We start from the raw sequence: 14,122 nt of genomic DNA, 5'->3' as shown, positions 1-14,122 counted from the left end.
TGACTGCTGACAGCATGCTATCCAATCCAGACAAGCAGGATACAAGGTAAAGCAACTGCTAAACTAGTGCCAAGACAGGGTAGGTCTTTCAAATTTCCCTATTGCTGAAAATGGTCTGTCAGATATTCTAGGCCTATAGCCAAAATTGGTTGCCCCAATGTTACAGAGAAACATTGGGTGACTGTCCAGGCAGCCAGCAGTTTGTCTCATTTCTTGCATCTTTTGGAGTTCATTTGCTTGTACTTTCTACTTACTCAGGTAATATTATTTTCCTTCTCAGGTCTTTGATGGGATGGAAGACTAAATAGTTACAGTTACCACCCTCTTATATCTTAGTTAGGGCCTATTAGGTATAAGACTTAGGCCTTCCAGGATAGGACAGCTATTGGAATAATCTCTATAATTTGTCAATTACCTATAGCCTAAACACAGTCTGTGTTTCTTGCTTGATGTTCTTGTTGGTTGTAGTTTCATTTATTCCTTTCTTCTGTACAACACTTGATAGTTGCTCTCATGGTACATAGTTTTATGTTAGGATTAGAACCTTCCTATTTTGAAAAAAAGGGGGGGGAATGTGGAATTTCAACTCATTTAGCTAAGGGCTTTTGGGGCAGCAAGCCCTAGGGCATGATCTTGTCTACATACACAATCACGTAAGAGCTGAGGGAAGGGGGTCATGTGCTCTCTTGCTCTAGCTCTCTTTGATGGTTGGAGCCAGAGCAAGGAGCAGTTGATTCCTGGGCAGAATGGTAGGATATAGCAGCTGGATCGCAGCACCTAATCTGTTCTATATCAGTGTTTATTTCTATCTTGTATCTAAATAAAATTTTAGATCCTTTTAACAGATTCTGTGGGCTCATGTAACACATGCATGTTCAGGTCTCAAGACTGGGGCACCTGCCCATGTGGCCCAGCAAAGCACAGCTTCCTTTCAGCAGAGCAGACTGTGTTTGTTGGGCCAGCCCCATCTACCATGGCTGTGCCTAAGCAGGAAACTCCAAGATCTGATGACACACACAGAGCAATTCTCATAGTGTGTCAAGTCATCTCGTAACCTGTCCTAGATTGACTGTTTGGGTTATATATAAGCTCACTGATCTTGGAGGGTGAGTGTGGCAGAGGTGGGGAGAAGGTCGGTGGTCATTTATACACCTGACCTTCTGTTGCTCTCCGTTTGGGATCTATTTCTAAACAACACCCACATGCTCTGGAATACTAGAGAGGAAGGCTGCAGTCTTCTCATGCATGCCAAGAGCTCACTTGCCCTCTTGCAGGGACCATAGACGTCCTGGAGCCTGGCAGTGTCTTTGTACCCCAGTCTGGCAGTGAGCTGCACACTAGTGACACAGAACTGAGGAGTTGAAAGGTTTCTGGGCAACTTGGCGCAAGCTAGCTGGGTGGTGGAAGGCTTCCAGTGTCACGCTGAGGGCAAAGCATGTGGGTCTGGATGCTGAAAGCAGCCTTCCTGTGGGGAAACAGGCTGCCCTCCACTCTGGGAGTCACTGTGCACACACGGCCACCAGAGTTATTTTTGAGAGAGTTTCTCTGTCAGTCCTGGCTATCCTAGAACTCACAGAGATCTGTCTGAGCCTACCTCCCACGTTCTGGGATTAAAGGTGTGCTATAATGGCTCTCTTCAACTCAGAAACTGCTTCCTGTAAGTATCTGGTAGAAGACTCACTTTTCTCCTCAAGATACAGTGAACACTGACGAAATCATTTTAATTTCCGAATTTATTAAAATGATTAACCTCAATACTGCAAGTGCATGTACAAAAGATCTGTAAAAAATGTTTTTTAATGAAACGTTAAAGAACTTACCTCAAATGCTGAAAAAGTCCTTTTCATTCTTTCAGTACAAGGAATACATTGTATCTCAAAAGTATTACAACTCAGCAAAACAATTTAAAACAGTAATTTGAAAAATGATTGAAAATTGAATACTTTACATATATTTCTAGGATCATTTCCTAATTCTTACAATTGCCAAAAACGTTACCAATCATTGCATAAGCTCAAGCTGAGAGTTTTATTGAGTGTGACCTCTTCCAGACTGGTCAAGCGTGTGGGTGCTGGCACCCCACAGTGAAGTTCTACAGCAGATAGAGAACAGTCCGAGGCCCCTGCCTTGAGAAACGGAAATAAAGTTCCCTAGAAGGCATCAGCAGCGCTGCTGAATGCTTGTGCATACGACTCCTGAGAGGCAGCAACTCCTCAACATGTCACTGCTCTTAGACCCATGGGAAGGTCAGCCTCCAAAGATGAGGCCACAAAACTAAAATAAACATCATAAATAAGTTACTAAAATTAAGCTTAAAAATGGAGAAAGTGAGAAATGTGATATTTTGTTACCTTTTCTTTAAGACTGAAATTCCTGAAATGTCTATTGTTGGATTTCAAAGAAAGGGGAGGATTTAGTCTCTGAGCCTCTCCAAATAGCCCAGTGAACATTCGGGAATGAGGGTGACCTGCTGCCCCGTGCAGGCTCCTGAGCCCACCTTCAGCTTCCTAGAGGTGGCACGGGGCTCTCACACAGATGGGAGGTGCTCTCGGTGCCTTGAGACAGGAGGTCCTGAGACACAGGGCTGCCCTATTTCATGGCTATAGCAAAAGGTTGTGTATATATGCAGGCACGCAGTCTCCCTCCTGCTGCCAAACGGGAGATGCCTGAGGGTCAGACTGCCTGGCAACAAGGACAAGACTGACAGGACCATAGCAGGGAGTCTCACTCACATGCACAGAAGCAAAGACATCTGAATCCTAGACGTGCTCACGGATCTCACTACCTGGAACCTACTGGCCACAGTTTTAGGAATCCAAGTGTCCCCAAGCTGAACACTAGTAGGTATCACCAGCAACAGGGAGGCACCGAGATGCTCTGTGGGGACCTTTCGCTCCCTGCAGGTCCCCTCTGACCCGCTCAACACTGAGTCTGTTAACTTGTGTTGTTCAGGAACACTGTATATCTGAAAGGACACCTACACATTTCCCAGTAAATAAACAGACCCACTGGTGTCAAACACCTGCTACAAACTGATAGTTTCAAATTTTTTGATTTGCAAAATAATCCAGAGAAACAAATAAGCCTGGTACTGAACATAAAGCAGTAATCAAAAATTGCTCATTAAGTTACTTAAAATTAATTTTTCTTCTCAAAGTGCTTCAAAAACAAATTAAATCTGACTCCTCTTTTTGTCTGACTGATAATATAATCAAAAAAATCTGATATTTTCATAATAAACTAACATAAGCCAAGAATGTCCACTGATGCAGTGCTTACACTATATATTTATAATTTCCTATTTTATTGGCATGAATATTTCTAAACTTAAAAACCTTCCTGGTAAGTTCTTTTAATTTCTTATGACAAAAATTTCTCACAACACACAAATATTTACAACATATACATCATTTTCAGCTCTTTACATTGAATCCCAAAGACAAATGTTTGTATAGGTTACCACAGAACAAAAGCTGTGACTCATGTTTTTATTTCATAAACTATTATAAGTTAAAGTGAATAGATTTCTTTAATATTCCTTGTAGCATTTTACAAGTGCAACAGAAACTTGAAGACCCAAATTAAGATAGCTGAAGTTCATCAGACAAACGTTGCTTGCTGTTGCCACGCTGTTCACAGCAAAGGTTTGAAAAAATAAGCACCAATCATTCTTGCAAAGAACAATTTTATCTAAAAGGATTGGAAAGTGTTAAATACACGGTCTTTAATTTACATGACAAGCAATAAATAAGCTGCTCTGAAAACTCATCCTGCACACCACCAGCCTCGTACATATAATGTACTGAAAATGAGCTGTCACGCAGAAGACTGCATTTTAATTTAGTTTCTTTTCTTCAAAGAAATCAATCTGACTTCCAGCCAAATGGTCTCTGTGATAACGAAGGCCACGGACAGGACACCTGGGCCGGTAAACAGTGTGAAACCGACACCTCCAAGGAGAAACATCTAGCAAATAAACCAAAAGCCAGAGGTCGTTGCTGGTGAAACGAGCAGATGCTGGAAACCCTTCCCACGAGGCTGCTCTGCTCCGCCCTAACTACAGCTTAGTCATCTATGGAAGAGGGCTGGCACTTGCTCTTACAGGTAAGTTACAACATGGTGTAAGCACATTAGTGTCTCAAAGTCCTGTGTGGAGAGCGGCTGTCACTGGACAGTCTGCTGGAGCCTCTGTCCTACAACAGGGCTTCCCTCTAACTCGGAATTGCACATAAGAAGGCTAGTTAAAAAGTACAATAAAAATTTGCACAAATCAGACTTAAGAGTTGGGATGCTGTACACTTTCTACAGTATTACGCCTACAGGTGAAGAGACCACAGAAGTGCTGCGCTGAGAAGCTGTGGCTGGGATTACTTTTACTTCCCCAGGACAACTGCAGAGCGAGAGCTCATGCGTTCAGCCTTAGAGACTGATCTTCTCTTCTCCTTGAAGAAATGTCGATATCTATGGAGTCTTTACCTACAATTAGCCTCAGCCGCTTCGCGGGAGGAAGAGGGATGAAGTCATCATCGAAGTCGTCCTCGCAGTCCTCCTCGTCCTCCTCCCCCTCAGAAGACGAGGAGTCATCTGTGCTGTCCTCCTCATACTGACTGTAGTCGTCCACTTCCATCTGGGACTCCAGCAGGGAGAGGGGATCGCTGCAGCACACTCCGTTCTCATGAAGCCCCTCTGCATATGGCCCCCTGCTCTCCTCATCCCGCTTGAGCTGGATTTTGAGCTTGGTAGAGCTGCCACCTGGCCCCGAGCTAACCCCATTACTGAGCTTGGCGACATAGAGGTTGCTGTCACTTTCATGGTCTTTACTGAGCTTGATGCTGATTTTAGAGGAGTTCACACCATCGCTCTCGTGGTCATTTGTCTTGCTGCTGCTATCATGCCGCCTGCGAAGCGTCAGCTTGGGGATCCCAGAGCTGTTCTCCAGTATCAGCTGTGCATCGTACCGGGTGACCCGCCGCTTCTTTTTACTTTGTGCAGTTCTGAAGCTGTCTTTTGTTGTGAAGCTGTCGGATGTGACAACGGAACAACCAACAGGTGAGGGAGCAGAGTCTGTGTAGCTTACAGGTACCCCAGTGGTGCCACTGGGCTCACCCTGGTCAGGATGGGGCCCTGACAAATCTGGCAGCCCATCTTTCCCAGGGAAGCTGGGCTCCAGACTGCAGTCCTCTGCCTTGGCTAAGTGTTTCGTGGGTTTCCCTTGTCGAAATTTCTTTCTTGAAGGGCATGGCTCACTCTTGGGACACTCCTGGGAAGCTTCCTCCCTGTGTGCAGTCTCAGGAGCCAGTTCTTCCAGCACCTCTGGGGCCACCTGCTGGCCACTGTCTGGGCAAGGTTCCAGAATGCCATTTTTATAGCCATCCAAGGGACTTGGTTCAAGCTTGATGTCAGTGGTCTCCTTCAGACCTGTCCTTGTCCTCAATGAGCGCCGGGTTGTGTAGGTGCAGGGCAAACTGTCGCCCTGCGAGTGAGCACCTCTGCCAGGGTTCTGCCTGTGTTCTCTTGCAGCATGCCTAGTCAAGCACCCACTCCCCACTGCAGCATGCGCTGGTCCCTCTGGCTCTTTTTCTTTCTTAATTGGCAAATTCTTATATAGCACAACTTTGGGCTCCTTTAGCACTAAGTTCCCCATCTCGAGCTTCCGTGATGTGCTCTTCTGATCCAGCCGCTTGCAGTGATTCCTCAGTTTGATCTTGGAAAGTAAAGGCTTTGCCGGCTTTCTTAATTTCTTTGGTACCCTGGAATTGTTCATGTGCGCTAGCTTAGGTGAGGTAGAGTTGGAAGCAGACGGGACTCTTGGCATGGACTGCCTGGTCAGTGTTCTGCTCTTGCTGCTCTTTTTTACACCAACTGAAGATTTTCGGTTAGAAGCTGTGAAGTTTAGAAGACAAAAATAAAAAAATTTAAAAAAAAATGAAACAAGCTTGGTACTACAACATGACATGGTTAAACAATCCCCAAAACAATCCAGTGGCTACAAACTGCGGACACACAGGACACACGTGCATGCAAGGCAGCCCTCAGGCAGACTCATTCCCTACAGTGCCTCTGTTGTGGTTCAAGGATACCAGACAACAGGGCCCAGGCTGCTGCTTCCTGGCATCTCTCACACCTCAGGGCTTACTGCTCCAGACTAGGTAGTTCTCTTGCATAAAAGATTTGAAAGGAAGGTAAATGAAAACCATGGTTTCTGCCTTCATTTTCTATACGAATGTATGTATGTGTCTGTGTATATCATATGTATATCTTGGCTTGATAGAACTTGGTAGACCAGGCTGGCCCAACTCACAGCAATCCTCCTGCCTCTGTCTCTCAGGTGCTGGGGCCACAGGTGTGTGATACAATACCCAGCTTCTCTCCTGAACTCTTAGTCACCATTTAACTCTACCTACAGTATGTTACTTAGCCAGTATAGCATCAGAGAGATGAGCTCCACTAACCACTGGACTCTAGGTGTAAGGTGAACAGATTCTAAGAAGCGTACCTTGTCTCCTCCAATACTCATACGTCAGTAAGGAAGCACAGTATCATGCTGTTTGCTCCCCTCACCTCTAAGGATAAGCCACCTCTGGCGGCTATTAGGCTCAAGAGCTGCAGAGCCCTGATGGCAACAAGCAACTCAGGACAATGGATCTAACTTCTTCCTTCCAAAACAGAAAAGCTGAGTGCCTCTCAGGAGGCTGTGGTCCAAGGTCATGCTGCCATAGTGGTCTACCTCCCAGGTGATCACGAAATTTTACATTAGTCAGTTGTTTTAATGACTTTTTAGTTCCACAGTTAAAAAGCAAACAAATCCTTTATTAAAACTAGTCAGCGGAGAAGTTGTAGTGACCAAGGGATCAGCACCCTCACAAAAAAACAGGGTAAAGCCAGAAGCATGGGGTCTATTCAATAACGGTTTGTAGGGACAGACTGTTCCTTTTCCTCATACAGCAAAGCAAGGAGCTAGCAGTACTCTTTACCAAGAAAAGGTACAAGAATGTGTAACAAGCATTCTGAAATTATAAACCACCAGGAGTAGAAGGTTATCTATTTCAGGGACTGACTTGCCAGCAGCTACAACATACCCTACCCAAACCAGCAGAGTTCCCAGTGACGAGAGCTGCTGAGTGGACCAAGCATCCACATATCTGTGTGGGTTGCTGCCAAGGATACAACTTATTTCTAGAGTTGTGTAATGAAGTCTAGATGGGATTCCACTCAAGGCTAAGTGACTTATAGACCAGAAAGTCCTACAACTGCACACACTTGCATGCTTTCTTTCATATATAGATGAGTGTATGTGTGTGTGTTAAAAGATGGGATATTTAGGGAATACTTAGCAAATAGATGATTCTGACAAGCCATCTAAACACGTTAATGTTCTGGCTGCTTCCAGGCACAAGAGACTGCATCTCTCAAACATGGGTTCTTGCAGGACTATCCATGACCAGGCTTTGCAGTCTCTAGCCTTTCATTTTCCCTTCCCATCCCTCTGTTGCTCTGAAAATGAAATCAACCCACACAATAACAGGATCCATGACATGCTCTTGTCAGAACCCCTCTACAGTCCAGATTCTGTCCCTCCAGTGGGACAGCCTTTGTGTGATGGACCATGGCACAAAAACCAGTGTTCACTTTCCAGTCCTCTTTTTCATTTCTATGGACCATCTTCATCTCTGGGCTGTCTAAGAGCATATGCTCCTGGTCTTCCTTTGACTCTGGCCACCCAACTGCCATTCTTCAGACACCTGCCAGCTCAAGCCCCTTGACAATATTTTTCCAGGTGACAGGTATCACCTGGTCAGTTACCACCATTTAGATTCTGGCAGTTTCCAAGCCTCTAGTCCCTCTCTTCTGAACCACAGATCCAGAGTGCTAACAACTGACTGCAGTTGCTCCAGAGCTGACAGGCTTGCACTGTCCCCTAGAGCTCTGGCAGCTTCTCCCCTTGTCGATGCCTACCATCAGCCCATGACTCAAGCAAGAAGTTGGCCACCCTTGACTCTTCTTAAACTGTTCTCATACAATTACTTGCCAGTCCTGCAGCACCATCCACCCCTGCAGTGTCACTGGAATCCCATCTGCCTCTGTTTAGCATTTCACTACCTCCTGTCTGGACTGTGCATGGCACTTGCCTGTCCCTCGTTCCTCCAAAGCCAGAATGACGTGTAGGCTACTATCCCATGTTACTGTGGAACATAACCTTTTCACTACCCAATGCCTTGAGAATAAAGCCTGAAATCTTCAGCTAAGTCATATCCTTTATCCTCTCCATCTGCAGAAGCCACAGGCTTTCTGACTAAAGCCCTCAACTTGTGGGCATGTGCATGTGAATCCCTCCGCTGTGGACATGCTTCACCTGGCCAGCTCATCATTTAGGGAGCATCTTCTGACTGCACTCTTGGCATCCAAAGCTCTTTCTCTCTCTGAAATAAATTTAACTCATTAGCTGAATTCCATTTTAAGGTGATTCTGAGTCAGCCCCTCCTCCTTCCTTAGGGTCCCTGCTGATAGCAGGGGCAACCATTGACAGAGCGGTCCTTGTGTTTGTGACCTGAACCAGCACAAAATGGATTGCACTTAGATGGTACATTACTTTGGTAGGTACGCCTTATGTGTCTGTCACGGTTTGTTTGAAAAGTACCATCTCATCCAAAGCCCAGTGAAAAGGTAAGCTCCCAGAGAAAAATGAGCAGAGAAATGTACCAGAGACTCTCCTAGAATGCCAGGGGCCAATCACTATGCAGACACTTGTGTGTATGTGAGTGGGGGGGTGGAGATTCAGTGATGGTAAGGCTAGAGGAAGAAGCTGGTAGGCACAATGACAAATTTAGTGTATTGAGACTCAGGGCAGACATGCCCTTGGTGCAGCCACTCTCTTTTGATCAATAAACTCCAAGTGTATATCACGGATGGTAACTTTGGTGGGGTGTACATTCCTCCTGCTACATGCCAGACACTGTGCACAAGTCATATGAAGACCTAAAGGGGCTCTTACCACACCTATGAAGGAACCAAGCTCTCATGGTTTGGTAGGTCCCAAAACTCCATCTGCTAAGAAGTGGGACCTGGGCTTGGTTGTGGCCCCAGACCCTGAGTTTCAGATCACCATTATGTTGACTGTAATATGGCTTAAGTCCAAACTCAGGAGACATTGTATGGCCACTGACTGTGGTGGCTCCAAGGTGTCATTTAAACCCTAAGTATGACACTTAGTGTGCACCATGAAGAAACATGACAGAGAGTACCAGTGCTCTTCTGAGCAATCAAGCTAGGCTGTCCGTGCATGCGAGTCAAGTTGTCACACGGGCCATGTCTCAGTTAGGAAACAGAAAACCCTCAGCAGCACTTGAAAGTCTCCTATTTTCCAGGCACAAGTCCCTTTGCCTGACGTGAGTGACTGAATGGAAAGGCAGGCCTGGCAGCGGAACACATCAACTAGAGGTAGCACTGTCACAGAGAAGGGGCAGCGCTGCCTTCATGCCAGCCAGGTGCTCCTTCAGCCCACACAAACGCACCCTACTGGCCGGTCTGCTGGGCCCTGGGCAGTGACTGTCTACAGCTTCGGGTGCTGCTTGAGTATTCGTGTTTCACACAATTTATCATTCATTATCAGAGTTACCAAGGCCTGGAAATCCAGGATCCTCCAAAGGGTACTGGAGCTTAGACTGGAAGACTCACTCTGGATATGGGATTTCTTGCTGCCTCCACTCCTGGGTGCTAAAGCAGAAAGCCAAGCTGAAGCTCTTAGGACATCATATCTCAGCCTTGTGTCAAGCAAGAATGTTTTCCTCATGCCTAGGTAGCAATGTTGCCAAATTGTTAGGTGAAGGCAGGGGAAAGAGAAGCAGGGAGGGCAAAAGCAGTCCCTGGCTACACAGTAGGCATGCCTGAAGGCCTAGGAGGAAGTTCTGATGCTCACTAGCTTTTCTCAGCCCGTTTTTATTTCACTTCCTTTTTTACAGGGTAAAGATGAAGCATAAGCACAAATACAGACTTGAAGAAAACGTGTAAAAAGGCAAGCGAGGCCCAACATCTCTAAATCCTAACGCGTAGAGGGTGAGGCAGGAGTACTTGAGTGTATGGTTTGGACTATCTAGTAAAACCATGTCTTTTAAAAAACAACATGTAATAGGTACACGCATGTGCAGGCAAAGCCTGATAACTGATAACCTGAGCTCCATTACTGGGACCATCACAGTAGAAAGACAGTACTGACTTATTCTCTAACCTCCACACATGTGACCCATGGGTCATGCCTCCACTCTCCAGGCAAAACAAAGTAAAAAGTAAAAAGAAACGGTTAAAATGTATGTAAGAAATAGAGAAGTACTTATGTGAACATGATTTGATGCACAATAGCTGTTGAGGGTGAAGGGACACACTATGTGGCTGACCCATACACTTCTAGATGTCATCAAAATCCTAAGCACTGTAGGACCATCTTTATGGACAGACATGAGAGTGGGAAAGAGAATACCCAGGCCTTGTTCCCTCTGACCCCTGGGCCATGCTTCCAGATCACTGACAGCTTTGGCTTACTCTACCATACACGCTGCAAATCAATCACCTAACATAAGCAGCCACTAGCAAGGGTGAGCTTTCTATTCTAAAGTGCTGAGACTACAGCTCAAAGGTGCTATGCAGTCTTTCTGCCCTTGAGAAAAAGCTGTGACTTTGCACTTGTCTTGGAGATGAGGCATAAGCTCTCCAGGAGGGTCCAGAACCACCCACATCTTGGTACTTCTCCAAAAACTACTGGGTTGAGTAATAAATATTTCTCATGTTGTAACATATCAGCACACACAACCCCTTCAGAAACTATTTGTATTTAAGTACTTAAAGCTTACGTATTTAAGCTAAATGGTGTGCTGAGTTTAAAATGTATATTCTAGTGATCAAGTTCATACACAAAAACACAGGAACTCTCTCACTTCATCAGAGCCATTCTCTGAGAGCAGCTTTGTGGCGGTCTGGAAGGCAGCATACACCTCAGTGTTTCCATGTAAGTATTTATGAAATGGGCTTCACAAGCCTCCAGTGTCTTCAAGGAACCAGACTCAAGAAAACAAAGTTCATTACACTGCCTTTATTAATAGAACCAACAGTCAACAGCGAATGAGAGACTAACACCTCCTCTTTGTTCACTTTGGGCTCAGCTAAGAAGTGTGAATTTGAGCTACACTATTGCTTTTATACTAGAGGCTATGCCTGGCTTTGGACTTCAAGTAGCAAGAAGATTCAGATATCCACGCAGTGGCACTTGCCATCATGGAGACACCGTCCCCTTTCTTCAAAATTTTCTGTAAGGGAAGGTAGTACCCGTGTGTGGACTGAAAACATCTGAAGGCATGGAGAAGATCCTGGAACACCCAGTGCCTGAGGGGGCTCTTACGTGCTCAGAGTCACTGGACACTAGAGTCCTGAAATAGGCACTCTGGGCAACCAAGGCAAACCTTTCTCACAGACGACTCTGGTTGAGACACGTCAGAAGGAGAACATGCTGTTGTAGAGGCATCTAGAGAACACTAGTGTTACCCAGATGAAGGACAGCAGCCACAGATGTCCCACACTTCAAGCTCCACAATTGCTGTGCTGTCTTTGGTCTATGGAGCGTTTCTTTTCTTTTTTTTTCTGTTATTCACTACCACCCCAGTTTCTATGAGAAATTCCACTAACATAGAACTGGCAGCTCACAGCTTGCTTCCTTTTCCTTTTCATCTGGCTTGCTACTTCCTACAGTGGTAATCACACACCCCACAGCACAGCCACATCAAAATACTCCTCTGGCATCCTTCTGAGCATAGTGAACCAGGCTGATGCACTTCAAAAACAGCTAAGCAAGTAGTAAAAAGATGGAAGCCTTGAAGCATAATGAACTCTGAGTCCATCCTGTTCCTAGACTGGCTGGAGATGGACATAAGCAGCCTGATTAACTAGCCAAGCTCTTGCAGCGCCTAACACACCATTTTACCATCACTGATGACTTGAAAATGTGTTCCTCAAAGATGATGGTTCTGGAACATATGTTGAATACTTCAACACTCAATACCAAGTATTCAAAAATACATATAGAGGTTGGCCCTGAATGTGGAGTGGACACAAACTGCTATGGACTCAAAGCATTTCTATTATTTGCAGTGCAGCTGAAGCCTCAAGTCCCAGTTCTACAGTATTTAGAGCTTCACAACTACTGACGCATGCTTTGTGAGCAATGAAGACTGTAACCAGCACCTTATGGTAAAGCTCCCTTACTTACTTGCATTGTCTTTTTCCTGAGTGGTGTCTGCGTCAGTGTTAGAGCTGACAGACTGACTGTCTGAATTTTTGCTGCTGTCCCCTAACTTTTTAAGCCTATTTAAGCGTTTATCTGTTTCTCTGAGTCCGTATTTGCTATTGATAACAGGAGCAGGCGCAGGCAGTCCTACTCTGGATTTAAAAGCACCAGTTCCCCGTCTGAAAGAGAAAACAGCAAAGGTCAAATAAATGGAGCAGACTACTTAAAACAAGCTTGGCTGCTGAGGGTACTTGGCCACATCAGGTCTAGGGCTGAGATGAACTGCTGAGACCTCAACCACAAGACAACTACCAGCTCTAGAGTTCTCAGGGAGATCTAGCAAGCATCTACCACAAACACTTTAAATTTTTTTTAATTTTATTTTATGTGCATTAGTATTTCATCATGGGTTTCAGGTCCCCTTGAACTGGAGTTATAGACAGTTGTGAGCTGCCATGTGTGTTTCTGGAAGAGTTGTCAGTGGTCTTAACTATTGAACCATCACTCCAGCAGGCCAAAACCACTTTTAAAACTATACTTACAATGAATGTCTCAATCATTCATTAGCTGCCTGTGGACCTGTATCTGTAGATATACTATGTAGCCAATTCTTCATTTATATTTCTTTTCAAGCAAAACTAAGATACCACACTACCATTTTACCCAGCACTTTAATTTTCTTGTATCATATGTGTTTCTGTGTAAGCCTGCAATGAACATGTTTTGAAAGCTCACACTTCTATAGAACATGCATGAGCGTTTTCAATGTTCTGTGGTAACTAATGTGTGTATGCACATGCAAGTGCTCACGCTCACATATATGCTCACACAGATGCCTAGAGAGGCCAGAAGTGGCATCAGATCCTCTGGAGCTGGAGTTACTGAGGGTTGTGCTGCCTGACACAGGGGCTGGTACTGGAACTTGGGTCCTTTGGAAAGAGCAGTATGCACTCAGTTGGCCAGGTATCTCTTTGACTAGAATCTGGTCATTCAAGCATTTTTTTTGATTTACTAATGTTATCAAGATCTTCAAAACCCTAAAGTTAGATAGAAACTGTTTGGTTTTTTGTTTTTGTTTTTTTTTTGAGACAAGATCTGTCTATGTAGGCCAGGCTGACCTTTAATGCACATGAGATCTGCCTGCCTCTGCCTTCTGGGTATTAGGATTAAAAGTGTGTGTCACCATGCTTAGCTCAGATAATTTTTTGGTAAAGATTTATTTTCTTTTTAATTATGTGCATGCATATGAATGCACACACCCTCAGAGGACAAAGGAGGAGGCAGTTCCCCTGTAGTAGCAGGAACAGCCCTACATGGGTGTTAGGAACTAAACTTGGGTTCTCTGAAGAATAATACATGCTCTTGAATTTTGAGCCATCTCTCTCTTTTTTTAAATTTATTTATTTACTTATTATGTATACAATATTCTGTCTGCATGTATGCCTACAGGCCAGAAGAGGGCACCAGACATCATTACAGATGGTTGTCAGCCACCATGTGGTGGCCGGGAATTGAACTCAGGACCTTTGGAAGAGCAGGCAATGCTCTTTTTTTTTTTTTTTTTTTTTTTTGGTTTTTCGAGACAGGGTTTCTCTGTGGCTTTGGAGCCTGTCCTGGAACTAGCTCTTGTAGACCAGGCTGGTCTCGAACTCACAGAGATCCGCCTGCCTCTGCCTCCCGAGTGCTGGGATTAAAGGCGTGCGCCACCATCGCCCGGCTGCAGGCAATGCTCTTAACTGCTGAGCCATCTCTCCAGCCCCCATTGAGCCGTCTCTTAAGCTCCTAGGAAGGTATTTTCCTAATCATTTTATATTGCTTTTAAACTTTATTTTGGAGTTTAACTTACTCTCT

The 14,122-nt window shown here is 44.9% G+C and overlaps 1 protein-coding gene across 5 annotated transcripts in view; it reads right to left on the bottom strand.

The window, feature by feature from the left end:
- Positions 1-1,718: 1,718 nt before the first annotated feature.
- Kmt5b (lysine methyltransferase 5B) overlaps positions 1,719-14,122 on the bottom strand; it is a 47,677-nt gene continuing 35,273 nt past the window's right edge. For all 5 annotated transcript variants that reach the window (XM_075972967.1, XM_075972969.1, XM_075972965.1 and 2 more), the window contains 2 exons: positions 12,254-12,450; positions 1,719-5,883 (listed from right to left, as the gene is read on the bottom strand). In XM_075972967.1, coding sequence (XP_075829082.1) covers positions 4,406-5,883; positions 12,254-12,450 — 1,675 coding nt within the window. In that variant the 3' untranslated portion in view covers positions 1,719-4,405. The remainder of the gene's footprint in view (positions 5,884-12,253; positions 12,451-14,122) is intronic.

This window comes from Microtus pennsylvanicus, chromosome 5 (genome assembly GCF_037038515.1).
Source record: "Microtus pennsylvanicus isolate mMicPen1 chromosome 5, mMicPen1.hap1, whole genome shotgun sequence".
In the NCBI taxonomy this organism is placed as follows: Eukaryota; Metazoa; Chordata; class Mammalia; order Rodentia; family Cricetidae; genus Microtus; species Microtus pennsylvanicus.
The sequence above is the reverse complement of the archived record's forward strand: the minus strand, read 5'-3'. Positions and strand labels throughout refer to the sequence as shown.